Source organism: Lynx canadensis, chromosome A3 (genome assembly GCF_007474595.2).
Source record: "Lynx canadensis isolate LIC74 chromosome A3, mLynCan4.pri.v2, whole genome shotgun sequence".
In the NCBI taxonomy this organism is placed as follows: domain Eukaryota; kingdom Metazoa; phylum Chordata; class Mammalia; order Carnivora; family Felidae; genus Lynx; species Lynx canadensis.
In genome coordinates, this window is record NC_044305.1 from 104,727,856 (window position 1) to 104,743,992 (window position 16,137).

Consider the following 16,137-nt stretch of genomic DNA (forward strand, 5'->3'; position numbering starts at 1 on the left):
GCAGACAAATTATACGGGACAACTTCTAAGGTTTTACCCCATAGCAAACCAGCTTAGCTGTCCCCAGTCACAGGCACACAAAACTGCTGTAGGCACAGGGACTGTTCGTTTGTAGTCTTATGGAATCTCCCACACCCAAGCCTATTCATGACCTTTAGAGGCCCTTGGTACTACGTGATTATGATGCTTCCAAACCATATTCAAAATTAAAACAATACTAATCTTTCAGTACGTATAAAAAGGCCCAGAAAGCTCTGATTTTCTTCTATGCCTACTAGAGTAATAAAAAATTTAAATTACTACAGGCTAATTCCTCCTGCCCAATATGCTCAGTTTTATTTGCTTATTTAGTTTCCCCTGCTTTGCTTATCCCTGGTCTGCCTATCTGGTAACTGAACACTGCCCAGCCCCCCTTCTTTGCTTGACCCTGAAGAGGCAGGGGCCACTGGTTCTGTAAGCAGCTCATAAGCCTGTTTGTGTCTATAACTGACATGCAGTGATGTAGCCAAAAGCCAGACTATGCATCATGTGTAGAAAGAAAGCACACTCTGTGCTACCAAAACACGTAACAAGAGCCACCACTGAAGTAGCTCCTGTATCCCGGGTACTTTTTTCCAGCACTTTACATATTTTCTATCCTTACAAACTCCCACAGTGTCAGTTTTATAACCACTAAGTTGCTGAGCCAAATTCACAGGCAGGTGTGATTCCGTGAGTCAGAACGGCTCAGCCTGTGTGGACTACATGGCCAGCACGCCAGCCTAGCCAGTCTCAGAGATGAAATTCGACTGTCTCAGCAGGGAAAGAACAAATGGAAAACTCCGCTGGGAACATCTGTGGCCCTGAGAGCCTTACGGGCAGCTATGAGTGTGGCAGGGTTCCTTCCAGCTCCTGAACTCAGCGTTGTCCCCAGCCATGCTGTGCTCAGGCTCGTCGTTCGCATCAAAGTCGTCCTCCATGGGCCCATCAGGAAAATCCCCGCAGTCATCCTCCTCTACCTCGGCGTTGATGTCAAACACCTGTTCGTTTTTCTTGAACTTGTCTACCAGGGCAGACACGGACTGGAGAGGACAAAGAGAGGGTTCTCTAGTACTCCCCATTCCCACGGCCACCCCAGCCACCGCTGGAGGAACAGACTCCTTTCTCATCCCAAAATTCGAGTTTCCAGCCTCTCCTCCCACCTCCCCAGAGCCAACGTTCTCACGATAGTAAAGCGCTGAGGAAGTTTATATTGTGCAGCACAGGATGAAGCTGTATTGTCATCAGGCACATTTTGTAAAACATGAAACAGGAATCTGTATCCATTAACTACATGTTTAGAGAAAACTGTTTTCCATGGAGACCATTTATTCTGGAAGTGGTAGTATGTAGGCTAAAGGGGGCCATACTAAAAATATACAGAGGAAAGCTCTACACATGACAATTTCTCAGGAAACTCTGTGCCAAGGGACTCAACCCTGAAGAGCAGGAAATTCCTCGAGCCTGACAGCAGCCTGAGACCAGAGGACTGGAATTAACCCTGTTAGAGGGTAAAGCTAATTAAAAAAACGCACACCCAGGAATGACAGGGCTGCCTCACCCTCCATTCCTAGCCCCCAGGTTTTAGTCCTTACAGAAGTGCCAAGGGAAATATTTTCTATACTCTTGGCCAAATAAAAATGATGCCACAGTTTTGGTTCTCACTGAGCAGGACTTGTCTTGGGCCATCTCACTGAAACCATGAGCAGTTGGACAAATGCCCAGAGCCCTTAGAAGTCTAAAAGTTGAACTCACCTCATTATGTGCCTCGCTGTCCCATTTAGTGAACTGGAACCCGGCCAGGGAAGGGCAGATCTGGCAATCTTCCACACACTGTTGCAAGGGCGCTGGAGAGAACAGAAGATGGCAAAGAGGGACGATGGCAAAGAATGTGGATGGAGCACACTCCTCCCTGCTCAGAACGACCAGAGCAGCACGATGGAGATGGGAGGCTCAGTTGCCTCTTGTTCTGTGGCAGAGGCTGGCTGGAGGCCAAGCTCCAGGTCACAGACTTCTGTCCAGGGAGAGGGTGGTGCTCCAAAGACATACCCACACTGGAAGCAGGCTCCACATTGGCATTCCAAGAATTACTGAAACATTAGGGCAAAAACCTGAAGCACAGACATTTGACTCTGAAATGGACTCTGTGCCCCTATGCTATAGCTGGGAAATCAAAAACCCTTCCAAAAAGTGTACCAACTGGGGGTACCTGGGTGGCTCAGTCAGTTGAGTGTCCGACTTCAGCACAGGCCATGACCTTGCAGCTCGGGAGTTTGAGCTCTACGTTGGGCTCTTTGCTGTCAGCACAGAGTCCACTTCTGATCTTCTGTCTCCCTTGCTCGCTCTGCCCCTCCCCTGCTTGTGCTCACTCTCTCTCTCTCTCAAAAAAAAAAAAAAAAAAAAAGTGTACTAACTGCACAACCAATCATGCAATGCTACTTATTTTAGTCCCAAACTAAACTAGTTACCTCACAAGATTAAAGTCCCAGTTGGGAGCATAAACTTGGAAATAGATCATGAGCACAAAACAGCTGTACTTAGAAAACTTTAGATGAGAATCGGGGCGCCTGGGTGGCTCAGTCGGTTAAGTGTCTGACTCTTGATTTTGGCTCAGGTCATGATCTCACAGTTCATGAGATCAAGCCCTGCATTAGGCTCCATGCTGGGCGCGCAGCCTGCTTAAGTTTCTCTCCCTCTGCCACTCCCCTGCTCACACATGTGCACGTGTGCACTCTCTAAGCAAAAAACAAAAAAAAGAAAAAAAACTTTATACAAGAATAGAAAGGATGAAAATGGGCACCGTAACATCTGTGTGGCCCTGGGGGCAGGGGGGTGGGGGGGGAGGACCAATTTCATGCAACACATAAAAAAGACTGCACACAAGTGTAGCTACTACATTCCCGCACTTGCCATCCCCCCACTCACAACTGTCACAATTTCTCAGATGATTCAGAGAGGTATGGACGGTAGGATGGGAGGGGGGATAACACCCTTTCCAAGCCAGTATAAGGAGTTAACAAAAGGACAGGTCCATTCTCAGGCCACCACAGTGGAGTCTGAAAATAATTCACAATGCCCTCTTCTCCTCAGGATCCCCTAAATTGGTAACAAAAGAACAAGGCCTCCTTGGCTCACCAAAAGCCTATTTTAAAGCTCCTTTCCCAAGTCCAAACTGTGACAGGCCAGGCTTAGCCCAGGGCTCTAAAACGTGACTGTGCGAGCTGGCTGCTGACAGGGGCACACGAGGGATGCGACACATATAGACCAGGTGGGCATCAGCTACTTACCACTCTTAGACTCCATGCTGCAGAGAGGAAGAGAAATTAGTTTCTCCCAAAAGGATGCCCAATTTGGCATTCCAGAGGCACCTTCTGGTAATTTAGCCAAGCAACATAATGACAGGCTTATTACACTCCAGGGCTGTACGGAAACTTTTCTGATGACTGAAATGCTCTGGTGAGACGCACTATGTGTACTCACCCTTTAAATCTGTCATTTCTACCCAACCTAAATCTGGCAACTCCAGGGGTTCTTCAGTGGAGAGAGTCTGGACATCGGAAGGAAACAGCAGCTCACTTCTGTAGTCATGGCAGTGGAGGGTCGAGAGAAATACCCCCGCTGTGCTGCACTCATCGAATGAGGCTGCTGTCTTCTGAAACATGGGATCGATCTGAACGTAAAAACAGAGGGAACCGAAGAATTATGGAATGCAGCCAAAGCAAATATAAAATCTCATTCACTGGACCCTGCTTATACACAACTGCATATGCTGGATTGAAGTATCTCTGCACATGATCCAAACAGGTCGAGGGCTTTCTGATAGGTAGAATCTCATCCTAGCAGATACCAATTGAAAAGGAAGCCTGTGTGTGGTCAGATGAATAAATGCATAGTGCTCAAGTACACGGTAAATGGGAACAAGCTTCTACTGTGTCAATCTGTTTATAATCTACACAGACAGTATCCCTCTGCTGGTCTCTTTCCATAAGTCACTGTTTTCAAATAGCTGTCTCTAGTAGAATGCTATCACAACAAATTCTGTGGACTTAGAAAACCTGTATGAGGGATCTGTTCACAAGATCCCATTATTACTCTGAACAGAAATATTTTCACAGATTTGAAGGAACACACTAAGAGATTGAGGGGAAAGACAGGCAGAGTCAGCAGGACTAGATGGATGGGTAAAACATGGAAGAGGCTGTAAGAAGGCTCCCAAGGTTGGGATAAGGAGTAGGAGTGGCACGGCCACATGACACCAGTCCCAAAGGCAGAACAGGGCACAGAGCACGAGAACAAGGACAGAGTAAGGCACACGCACGTGTGGCAAGAGGTTAGAAGTCACCTGATTGTACAGGTGGCCCTGCGACAGGAAACAGGTTGGGTACTGGATTCACAGGTTTTATGTCTCAGGATGTAGCTACTACGGAGAGAAGAGGCCTCAGGTGGGATGACAGATGTGGCTCTCTGGCTCTTTCCTGGCCCCCTTAGCCCGGAGCCTGGCCCCACCAGAACCAAGACTCTCCTCTCGCCTTCCCAATAAACCTGTCTCACCATCCTCCTAGCCCGAGTATCACATATATCACCTCCACATTCTTCCTGTCTCCCTACCGCTCACCCAGTCACACAGCCTGGCAAGTTTTCCTCCCCGCACATCTCTACCATCTATCCCTTCCTTCTTCACCCCTATTGCCACCAATATAACCCATGCCTAAGTTAACCCTTCCCTTGGTCTTTCTCATTTCCCATTCCAAAAATACTAGTGTTGCTATTCCCATTCCCTTCCTAAAATGCTACCCAGACCATTGGCTTCCCACCTGGAGCTCCACACCCTTTGAGGTCCTGTGTGGGTAGTTAATGAAACTCAGCATTTCAAAGAGTCAATGCAGAAACTGTAAATGCTAAAATAAAACTGAAAAACACTAGTTTTCCTCACTTTTGTCTAGAATTACATCATGCTAGTGTAGGAACAATGGTCTTGACTAACATCTTTGAGTAATTTGAGGGGAAAATGAATTATTGCTAACTGCATAGTTTGGGTAGATAAAGCTTTTGTCTTTTATTTATGTATTTATTTATTTTTTAAGTAATCCCTACATCCACCATGGGGCTGAAACTCACAGCCCCAAGATCGAGAGTCACATGCTCTAAAGACTGAGATAGCCAGGTACCTTGGGTAGATCAACCTTTTGAAACAAGGGTCCACAGCAAGGAAAAGAGAGAGTAAAAAGAGACCTTGGTAGACAACAAACTGCATGGTAAAGCCTAGGTGGTTTCAGCTGTGTGAGTAAATACTAGACAAACTCTAGTTTGGCTCTAGACAAACTTATAAACCACCCAGCTGCCTAGCTGCCTAGAATCACCTTCCTGGCAATCTCCATCTGAAAATACCTACCTTTCCTTTAAGGCCCAGTTTCAAATTTCACCTCTTCCATCAATTCTGACCTCCACCCACTCTGATTTCCTATACTATGTGCCTTGAACTTCCTTTCATTGTATCTATTTGTGCTCTCCTGGTTTAAAGAACTGGAGCATAATCAGGTTGGAATCTCTCATGACAGCAAACATTTTGCACACAGAGAGTTGTGTCCAAAACAGATCAGCTCATACACAAATAAGAGTTCTCAACTGGTCTAGACACACCCACAGAACATTTGCTTTCTCATCTCCATGCCATCTCCAAGAGAATGTGGGTTCAAGAAACAGTTGAAACTTCAAATTTTAGGTTTGTGACAATCTCTCCCTCTTGTTTATCTTCCAAATTGGGCTTTGGGCCATTACGGCAGATTACAGAGCAAAAAAAATACTTTTTAGGATGGGGTACTTGGTGTTTCTTCAAGACTAATGATGGGGCTCCTGAGTGGCTCAGTCGGTTAGTCATCCAACTCAGCCTGGGTCATAATCCCACAGTTTGTGAGTTCGAGCCCCGCATTGGGCTCTCTCCTCTCAGCACAGAACCAGCTTCACATTCTTTCTCTCTCCTCTCTTTGCCTGTCCCCACCCTCAAAATAAACTTTAAAAAAAAAAAACAAACCCAACAACAAAAGACGAATGATTTCACTTGGCCTAGATGTAGCTGACCACCACAGGCTTAGAGGGAGCAGCACTGCTTGCTCTCTCATTCTCTCTTTAGAACAACGGGAAAGGGTAGTTAGTGCAAGCTTCCTCGGGCTCCCTGGAACTGGGTCTACCTGGTCAGAAAAAAGATGATTGGAAACAGAATTTTCTGTAAGAGCTGAAGTTGGATGTAAGAAGGGGGAAAATGGAGCACTGGGGAGGGGACAGGAAGGTGGGAAAGAATTATATGGCTTCTCTTCAGATGTATGCAACATACTACTATGGATAAAAAGCAGTTTGCTAGGAACAGATTCACTACCACAAAACCCATATGTGGATGGGACTAATGTCACCTGTTCTTACAATTTAACAAAGTGAGATTCAGAGTCTTTTCCCAAACCACACAGCTAAGACAGTGGAACTAGGATCTGAACTTTACATCACCTGCCTAGAAATCTGGCACTACCCAAGGTCAATGCTAACACATCGATAAATACAACTCTCTCTCCCCAAAGCACCCGCCACCCTTGTTTTTCCCCCTCCCTCTTTGGCCTTGGCCTCAGTGGATCCACCTTCCTCAGGCCCCATCCTGCCAATTCACACACAGTCCTCACACTAGCACAGGCTAGAGCCTCCAGGCAAGTCCAGAGAAGAACTGCCCCACCACTCAGAATAAGACTGGCAAGGCTCCTCTCTCCTAGCCCCCGCATGCTCAGCCTCTACCACTACCATCTGCCATGAGGCCACCAGGACTAATTTCATTATTACCCTCTATTTAGTTTATTTATTAGTTACGTATAAAAGACCCAGGGCCCCCCAGGATTTTACATTTCCCAGGCTCTAAACCCTATACAGCTCTGACATCCCCTTTTTGGGCCCCACCCCCCTCTCTTAACAATTGATAATTTCTGCCAGGGCCCTCTAGACTCGGTCAGTCATCACCGAAATTCCCTACATTCCCCCACTTCTTTCTTCACCTACCAGCTGTAACTCATTCATTTTCAATGGGGGTGATATCATTCTAAAGGAAGTGAAAACTGGTTCTGGGAGAGGGTGGAAAAAAATCTCAGAAGTTATAATAACTTGTGGTTCTAAGCCTCAAACTTACCTGACAAAATCTTATTCCTTTATAATTCATTTCAGGGCAGGGGGTAGGAAGACAATATCTAAAAAGGCTCTGGAGGAGGAAGAGAATGACAAAACGCTGAGGGGCACTGCTCTAATGAAACCTGCTGTCTGCCCAAGGACACTGCTTCCCTGCAGGCTCACCAGTGCGGCTGCTTCCTCTTCCGCAGCTCTCCAACTGACCGCTGGCCTAGATGTGGGATAGGTGAAGTTCCTTGTTCCTCATCGCTGCTTCCAGATTACTCTCCTTCCCAAGTCCTAAAACCCTCAGCTTTGAACATAATATAAGGTCAGACCTCACCACCCTCTGCCCATATGTTTTTCAATCGCCTTCCAATCCCCAGGTCTACCCAATTCTTGGGAGATCTTAATATGCACTCTTGGCTCATTACTATTCTCCAATTTTACTGCTGTCATAGTTTTTGGTGGTTTCAGTATCCATCTATCCATCCATCCAGCACTCTGGCCTCTCAGTTCCTTGATATCCTCTCCTTCAATGGTCTTGAGCTTCATCCTGAAAATCCCAGGACTTCCAGAGATCCCAGCATGAACCCCACACCTCCTGTCTTTTACTCCCTTTCTTCTTCTCTGAATTGAATCCTAACCATGACTGCAGCCTCTCTGTTGCTCAACTCTAAGTGCCCCTGACAGTCACCTCACATCTTTCCAGCCACCACCTTCTTGTCTCTAACACCAAGAAGTCTTTGACCCACCAGGCCCTACAACCACTGATCATACGGCTTTATGCTGTCCCTCTTTTCCCCACCAAAGTTCCATAAACACCGATCGTAACCACCCCCTCACACATGATCTTCACTCCAGTGCTCCTTTCTAGCTGTGTCACATTGGTTCAGCTGAACACAATCCTGTATTAAATCCAGCTTTCTGCCCGCTTCACGCTCGCACCCACACAGCTAACCACTGTCGGAGAAACACACAAAGTCACGTTGACTGAACTTACTTTATATTCATCTGCCATGGCCTTCAAGTCAACCATGAGTATTGTCTGGCAAGCAAACTCTACTTCCCCGGTCCACTCGCTCACCCACCCTCCTACCTTTTTCTCTCCTCAAACCTTTACCTTTCCTCTTCCACACAGTCAGTTGATGGTCTGGCTTCCTATTTTCAATGGGGGGGGGAGGGGGTGCTGGTGGGACACAACCAGAAGGGACGACCTGGAACGCTCCCACACGTGCACACTTGCATGCCATCTCTCACCAGCCATGGGTGCTCCTTAGCCAAATTCTGTCGACACTGTCCATTCCCTTCCCTTCTCACGAGCTCAAAGACTCTACTTGAGCAAGTCTCCTCCATTCTCCACTAGACTGTTCCCATCAACAAGTAAACATGCTGTTAATTCTCCCATTAAAAAAGCAAAAACCAAGAAAACCCTCTAGACCTTACTTTCTTCTCCACTTGCCACCCATTACTCTGTTCCAAATTATAGCAAAACTCTTCAAAAGAACAGCCTATAGTGTCTTCATTCCTCTCTTGCCATTTGTTTGCCCCCATTTATTAAGAAAAATTTCAAGCCTACAAGAATGTTGAAGTAGTAATAAGAACCTCTGTGTAACTTTTATGTAGATTCCCCATTGGGTAACATTTTGCATATCTGCTTTCTCTCCTTGCCACCCCCACCGAACCTTTTCAGAAGTAGATATTGTGACACTTTACCTCTCTGCCAGTTATTAAGGTATTGCTTCTCAGACCCAAACCAACTTTGTATTGTCCGCTCTGTGATGCTAGCTCTAGGACCACATTTGGGCTTTGCCAGCAGCTCCCTGTTCGGCTCCACCAGTAGGGGACACTAGAGGGAGCTTGCAAGGCTACAAGAAGGGACTTGCTTCTTTCTGTAGGCTTCCTGTTGCTGTCACCCAGCAGGACTTCTTCACCCCAGATGCACTAGCTGATTTGCACTTTTACTCACACTCACAGAACCAGCCTTACTGTGTGCCCCTCACAGACACCAGCACCAACCAGAATGCCTTCCTCAGAGGTCTGGGTCCTGGGTCCCATAAGCCCCTCTTCCAAATTCAGGGACACTGAGCCAAGCAGCACCCCTTCCTTGGTCTGAGTTTCAGCTCCACAGGCCCTTCCTTCTCCAAGAATACCAGTGGCCCCAGGTTGCCACTTTGGTAGAGCTGATCACTCCCTCCTCCCTGACACTTTCTCATTTGGGTGCCACGCCGTCCTGGTCTTCCTCCTACCTACTGAATGTTTCTTCTTTGGCTCTTTGAATTCTTAAGATTGGGGTATCCCAGGGCTCAGTCCTTTTTCTACATATGCTCATTCTGGTGATCAATTCCAGTCTCTTGACCTTAACTGCCATTTACAAATGTCATGGAGGTAGGAGAATGTAATCTAGTCCACTGTTGGTGGCATAGCAGATTGGTACAACCCAATGGAAATTCTATGACTCAGAATTTTCTTACAGATACATCCTCAGAAGAGCACAAATATGTACAAGAATGTTCACTGAGACACTGTTTTTAATAGCAAAATTTTAAAAAAGTTTGTACCAACACCTTTGCTTTAAATTAACTATGCTAAAGATAAATGAAGCCTCTGGCTGCCTATAAGCAGATTCCTTAGGATTTGTCAGATCGTAAGGCTGTTTACAGCAAGGACTCTGGAGCGAGGCCACTTAGTTTCAAATCCCAGCTTGCTTACTAGCTGTATCATTTTGGGCAAGTTACTTAACGCCCTGTACCTCAAGCGAGGTAACACAGCTCAGCTCACAGGCTTTGGGCAGTACAGGGTGCCCAGTAAATGCACACTAAAAGTTAGCCATCATTATCTTTGCTGCATGTACTAGGAAAGAAAATTAATGGTATGATCAATTAGAGTCCTCGGTAATTTGCCATCTCTTTCGACTCAATCATTCTGAAATATTGTGGGGAAAGCAGGGACTTATACCTGTCAGTCTTCACTATAAAGCTAAGGGATGATAATGCAGATGCCACTTATATATTTTACTCCCTTGAGGCCTAAGCAAACGCATACCGGGCAGGCTTGGCTCTGCCGAGTTTCAGCCACTGAGGCTCTGAATTAGTCAGAGACCACACTGCACACAGTTCCTCACCTCACACTTCCGATCTGCTTCAGAGACATTGAGGTTGCTTATATTCTGTTCGATGGTTTTGCAGGAGTGCTTCTTCTTTGGCTTTTGAGCCTTTTTGGTTGTTCCTGTCTCAGTAGCACTTCCATCTGAAAGAAGAAATAAGACTAGGTACTGCAAGGATTGCTCTGGAGCACGTAACTTAACTAATTAACTCATGTTCTTCAAACCTCTAAAGACCGATCATAATTGGAATGTGCCATTCTCTCAAAGCAACAGGCTCATCTAATCCGCAGCTTCAGGGACGCCTGGGTGGTTCAGTCAGTTAAGCATCTGACTTGGGCTCAGGTCATGATCTCGTGGCTCATGAGTTTGAGTCCCATGTCAGGCTCCATGCTGACAGCTCAGAGCCTGGAGCCCGCTTCGAATTCTGTCTCCCTCTCTCTCTACCCCTCCCCTGCTCATGCTCTGTCTCTCTCTCAAAAACTAATCCACAGCTTCGGGAGAAACCTTAAGTATTTGGCTTCTAATACAAGCCAATTTCTAAAGCCCCCCCAAATCAGAAGCTTCCCCACTTGGTGATGTTTACTCAATCTTGCCTAAATAAGAGCCAAAAGTTTTAATAAGGTTCTTCTCTTTTTTGAAGAAAAACAACTCTAGGGCTTAAGGATCTTCTCATATACAATTCTGAAAATGTTCATGTCTTCAGTCGAATGAGATTATTGATTTCCTACGACTTCATTCCAACATATTGCTTAAATCACTACCTGCTACACCCTTAAGAAAGCCCCTTAAATCCAGATCCGAACCCACATACCTGCATCATGGTTCTCTACCTCTGGAGATGGCGCATCTTTGCCCAGCCCCCCGAGGACTCTGTATACATCGGCATGGACAGCGTCCACCCGCACAGCGTAGATCTTGGTGCTGGCATCCAGAGTGCCAGCGGCCACCTAGTCAAACAAGCAGAGCTATACTCACTGGAGGCATAAAAAGGAACTGCTGAACAAGCAAAAAACACAGCAAGCTTTGTAAAATATTTACTTGCTCTTAAGAAAAAAATGACAAAGATTCCCCTAAGACTGACAGGGAATAAACAAAATATAACAGAAAGAGATCTCTATTTCATCAGTTTAGGAAAGAAAGTAAAGAAGCTAATAAAATGTCTTATACAAGGAAGGTTCTCATGTATTTACAGAATTCAAGTACAGGGTTGTGCTAAATATCAGAAAGAATCATCATTAATTCACATCCAAGAGAAGGTGAACATCCTTCTTACTTTAAAGTTGGTCGGTTCAGTGTCTTTCTGTTTAAGAATCTCTGACATGAAATCAATCAAGTGCAAACCAAAAGCATTCTTGGTAGTAATTTTCTGAAAACAGAAAAACGTAGAAAGGTTTGTTATTTATAGCCTAGGCTCGTGTAAATAATGCTACCCTCATAGAGGAAGCTACGCTTTTACAAAGTAACAGCCCACATCTCACCACAGGTATCAATTCCCACAAACACTTGATGACAGGGCTAAATCCATACACGTATCTCCCCATTCTCAAGGCCCAGAGGGTGACAGCACACTTCCTGAGTTTTCACTGTACGCAGACCCTGTTCTAAGCACTGCACACAAAGGGACTCGGTCACCCTCAGAACAACTCTAGGAGGCAGGTACTAGTCACGTTCTCATTTTACAGAGGACAATGCAGCAGAGTGCTTAGGCGACTTGCCGATACTATACAGCTTGTGAATGGCAGGGGCTGGATTCCAACAGAGGCTAGCTCTAGAACTCACACTATTAACCCCTAAGCAATGCTGCCTCTCTAGATACACTGCAGGTGGCAGGCAACCTTATCAAAAAGAGCATCAAAGGCCCATAAGAAACAGTAAAAGCATACAGAAAAATATTAGCATTAAGAAGAGTCGCTGGACAATGAAAGCACATAATTATCATCAATTGCGTGTTCTCCACAGAATCAAGGATAGATTTCCCTTGTGATCAAGTTGCAGTATCTTCACTGATAATCCAGCAGATACTCACATTTTTCTTTTTTTTTAATAATTTTTTTAAAATTTGTTTTGAGAAAGAGACAGCACAAGGGGGGGAGGGGCAGAGAGAGAGAGAGAGAGAGAGAGAGGGAGGGAGAATCCCAAGCAGGCTCCGTGCTGCCAGAGCAGAGTCTGACATGGGGCTCGAACTCATGAACCAGCAAGATCATGACCTGAGCCGAAACCAAGAGCCGGACACTCAACCAACTAAGCCACCCAGGCGCCCCAGATACTCACATTTTCAGTGGATAGTTTGATACAGGTGGAGTAATGTTCTGTAATCTGTGTATTTGTAAATTTAGGAATCGTGGCTGAAACGTCAATATTCCTATACGAAAAACAAAAACAAAAAACTCTGGCAAGGATCCATGATACCCTAACTTTTCAAAATCTGGATCCAGAATCCCACACGGTATTGTGGAGATGCCAGACCCACGTAACCCACGTCAGAACAGCCACCCAATGGAGGCAGCCCAAATGCACTCACCTGCTCGATGGGGAGGCTAGCAAATGAGGCGAGTCTGCACTGAACTGCAGGTCCAGGACTCGGGAGCGTCTCCGCTGCAGTCGCTCCTTTTCGTCGTCATTCTGGGGAAAGTCTTCAAGGACGGGGGTGCCAGGAGTATTGAGAGGGGCCTTCCGAGGCAGGGGCATCGAGAACACCCGTTCTGAAGGTGAGGAGGTACTGTGGGGGTGCCCACGGATTTCTGAAGAAAAAGGTATTCATTGTGGCTGACGATGATGGAGCAAAACACTTGCTCAACAAACCTTCCACGGAACATTTCCTATTCTAAAGTGGGCTTGGGGCCTCTCCTGGGGTGGAAGTTCACTGCACATTTGCCACCAAGATCTTTTCCAACTCGAATATTCCATGGCTAGAACCTCTATAGTTTACGTTTTTCTTGGCGTGATGGCCTTCTGATACTTCCTTGACAAATTAATGAGGTCTGAAAGGAGGTCAAATTCGAGAAGGGCTGAGAATCAATCAGTGGATTTAACCACCTGGAGGTTTATTGGTGACCTCGACAATAGCCGTTTTCCTAGGGTAGCAGCGGGAGGAGAAAGTCAAACAGGCATAGATTCCAGGGAAGATAGGAGAAGAGAAACTGGGAGACAGTAAATGGAGACAAGGTTTTCAAGGACTTATGTTGTAATAAGGAAGGACTAAAATGGGAGGGAAGCAGTTGAAAGGGAAGTGAGGTTGAGAAATTAATTTTAAGGTGGGAAAACTCCAGCTTAGTAGAGAGAATGAAGCAAAGAAATGGTATTAGTTTCCTATTGCTGCTATTAACAAATTACTACAGACTTAGTGGTTTAAACCAATACAAACGTGAGGCGCCTGGGTGGCTCAGTCGGTTAAGCAGCCGACTTCGGCTCAGGTCATGATCTCACGGTCCGTGAGTTCGAGCCCCGCGTCAGGGTCTATGCTGACAGCTCAGAGCCTGGAGCCTGTTTCAGATTCTGTGTCTCCCTCTCTCTGACCCTCCCCCGTCCATGCTCTGTCTCTCTCTGTCTCAAAAATAAATAAACGTTAAAAAAAAAATAAAAAAAAAAATACAAACGTATTCTCTTGCAGTCCTGGAGTCAGAGTCTAAAATCAAGGTGTTAGCAGGGCTGTGTTCTTTCTGGAGGCTTCAGGGAAGAATCTCCTTCCCTATCTTTTTCAACTTTTAGAGGCTGCCTACATTCGTCCCATCACTCCAACCTCTTGTTTCTGTCATCACATTGCCTTCTGACTGTGAACCTCCTGCATCCCTCTTATGAGGACCACTGAGATTGCACTGGGCCCATCCAGATTATCTGGGATAATCTCCCCATCTCAATACCCCTAACCTAATCATATCTGCAAAGTCCTTTTCAAATTATAATCTTGTATTAGTATACATATATATATATATGTATTTAGTAGCCTCTACAACCAACATGGGGATCCAACTCACAGCCCCAAATTCAAGAGTTGTATGCTCTTCCAACTGAGCCAGGCAGGTGCCCCAGCAAAGTCTGTTTTACCACATAAGGATACCATATTCAAAGGTTCCGGGTATCTTTGGGGGGGGGGGGGCACTATTCACAGCGATCATGCAGAATAAAGGGTAAAAGTCACTGAACAATGCATTCAAGGAACAATGCATTCAAGGAAGTAAGAGCATTGCTTTTCCTTACAGAAAGCCCATCCACAGCAAGAGAAAGGAAGCCAGACAACACAGACAGAGATACAGGTAAGGGAGCAAGCACAACGGTGCATTTGTGGATGTTCCTTTTGGACTGTTTTAATTTTCTTAGTAAAATAAGAAGCACATAAAAACCAAAACGCAGTAGCTAAGGGTGAGGGCCAGGGAGGAGGTACTGGAGATTTCAGGAGAGAAAGGAAGGTATGGAATAGCCATCTAGGAGAAGGAGAGTGGATGAACAAGGGAATACAGCATGACTGCTGGGCAGCTTTAGGGTCCCCTTGAGACCATCAAGTGAGCAGGGGCAAGGGGGAGAGTAGGCAGAGTTGGAATTAATCAGGGTTGTGATTTTATGAAGAAAGTATACAGAGGCTGGAAGAGGGCAAAAGGCTAGAAGGGGTTAGAAGCGTATGAAACAGAGTGATTATACTGATTGACCAGGGAATGTAAGCTAACGAAGGAGGGGAACAAGGACATGAGAGACATGAGGGACAGACAATGAAAAGTAAAAAATATAGGGGCTCCTGGGTGACTCAGTCAGTTAAGTGTCCAACTTCAGCTCAGGTCATGATCTCATGGTTCGTGGGTTCGAGCCCCGCATCAGGCTCTGTGCTGCCAGCTCGGAGCCTGGAGCCTGCTTTGGATTCTGTGTCTCCCTCTCTCTCTCTCTCTCTCTCTGCCCCTCCCCTGCTCATGCTCTGTCTCTCTCTGTGTCAAAAAAAACAAAAACAAACAAAAAAAACCCAAACATTAAAAAAAAAAAAGTGATATACAATTAACACTAAGTGTTGCCCATGTAAGGGGAAGGGAACATAAGTGGCAAAGGGGGGGGGGGCGCTAGGTGGCTCAGTCAGTTAAGCGTCCCACTCTTGATTTCAGCTCAGGTCATGATCTCACAGTTTCGCGAGTTACAGCCCTGAGTAAGGCTCTGTGCTGACAGCACAGAGACTGCTTGGGATTCTCCCTCTCTCTCTGCCCTTCCCCGGCTCACACTCTGTCTCTCCCAAAAGAAATAAACTTAAAAATAAAAACATTAATTGGGGCACCTGGGTAGGCTCAGTTGGTTAAAGTGTCTGACTTCAGCTCAGGTCATGATCTCAACTGTTCGTGAGTTCAAGCCCACATGGGGCTCTCTGCTGTCAGTGCGGAGCCCCTTCACATCCTCTCTCTCTCTCTCTCTCTCTCTCTCTCTCTCTCTCAAAAAAACATTAATTTTTTCAAAAGTGGTGCACAGGGATAAAAGGGAATAAATAAAATACAAGAAGAACTTCACATGTTCCCCTGATAGCTTCCCACAAGCTGAAGAGTATGTTTAACATTAACATGTTTAACATTATGTTTAACATTAACTCTGAGGTCAAAACAAAGGAAGAAAGGCAAGAAAAGGAAGGAGGCAAGAGACATATTTAGGGAATGAATCAAGAGGACTTGTTACTATCTGGATGAGGGCACTTCCAGAGAAGAAGGGGAGTTGGACCTTGAGACAAAAGACTTTAACAGAAATAGGGAAGCACTGAAGCAGGAACCTAAGAGGGAAACTCAAGATGGGGATCAGAGGCACGCTTCAATTCTTGGAATACTCCTCAGATTTCTCTCGTTCAGATGATTACTGAGCTCAAAGACACTTTCTACATCTACTTCCTTACCTCCCATTCGTTTTTCAAACCTCTA

At 45.8% G+C, this 16,137-nt stretch overlaps 1 protein-coding gene across 2 annotated transcripts in view; it reads right to left on the reverse strand.

Annotated features, from left to right (window-relative positions):
• NCAPH (non-SMC condensin I complex subunit H) overlaps positions 1–16,137 on the reverse strand; it is a 33,248-nt gene that overhangs the window by 15,690 nt on the left and 1,421 nt on the right. For both annotated transcript variants that reach the window (XM_030311196.2, XM_030311198.2), the window contains exons 2-9: positions 12,783–13,002; positions 12,533–12,623; positions 11,535–11,627; positions 11,073–11,208; positions 10,280–10,404; positions 3,499–3,688; positions 1,774–1,865; positions 856–1,061 (exon numbers count right to left, since the gene is read on the reverse strand). In XM_030311196.2, coding sequence (XP_030167056.1) covers positions 856–1,061; positions 1,774–1,865; positions 3,499–3,688; positions 10,280–10,404; positions 11,073–11,208; positions 11,535–11,627; positions 12,533–12,623; positions 12,783–13,002 — 1,153 coding nt within the window. The remainder of the gene's footprint in view (positions 1–855; positions 1,062–1,773; positions 1,866–3,498; positions 3,689–10,279; positions 10,405–11,072; positions 11,209–11,534; positions 11,628–12,532; positions 12,624–12,782; positions 13,003–16,137) is intronic.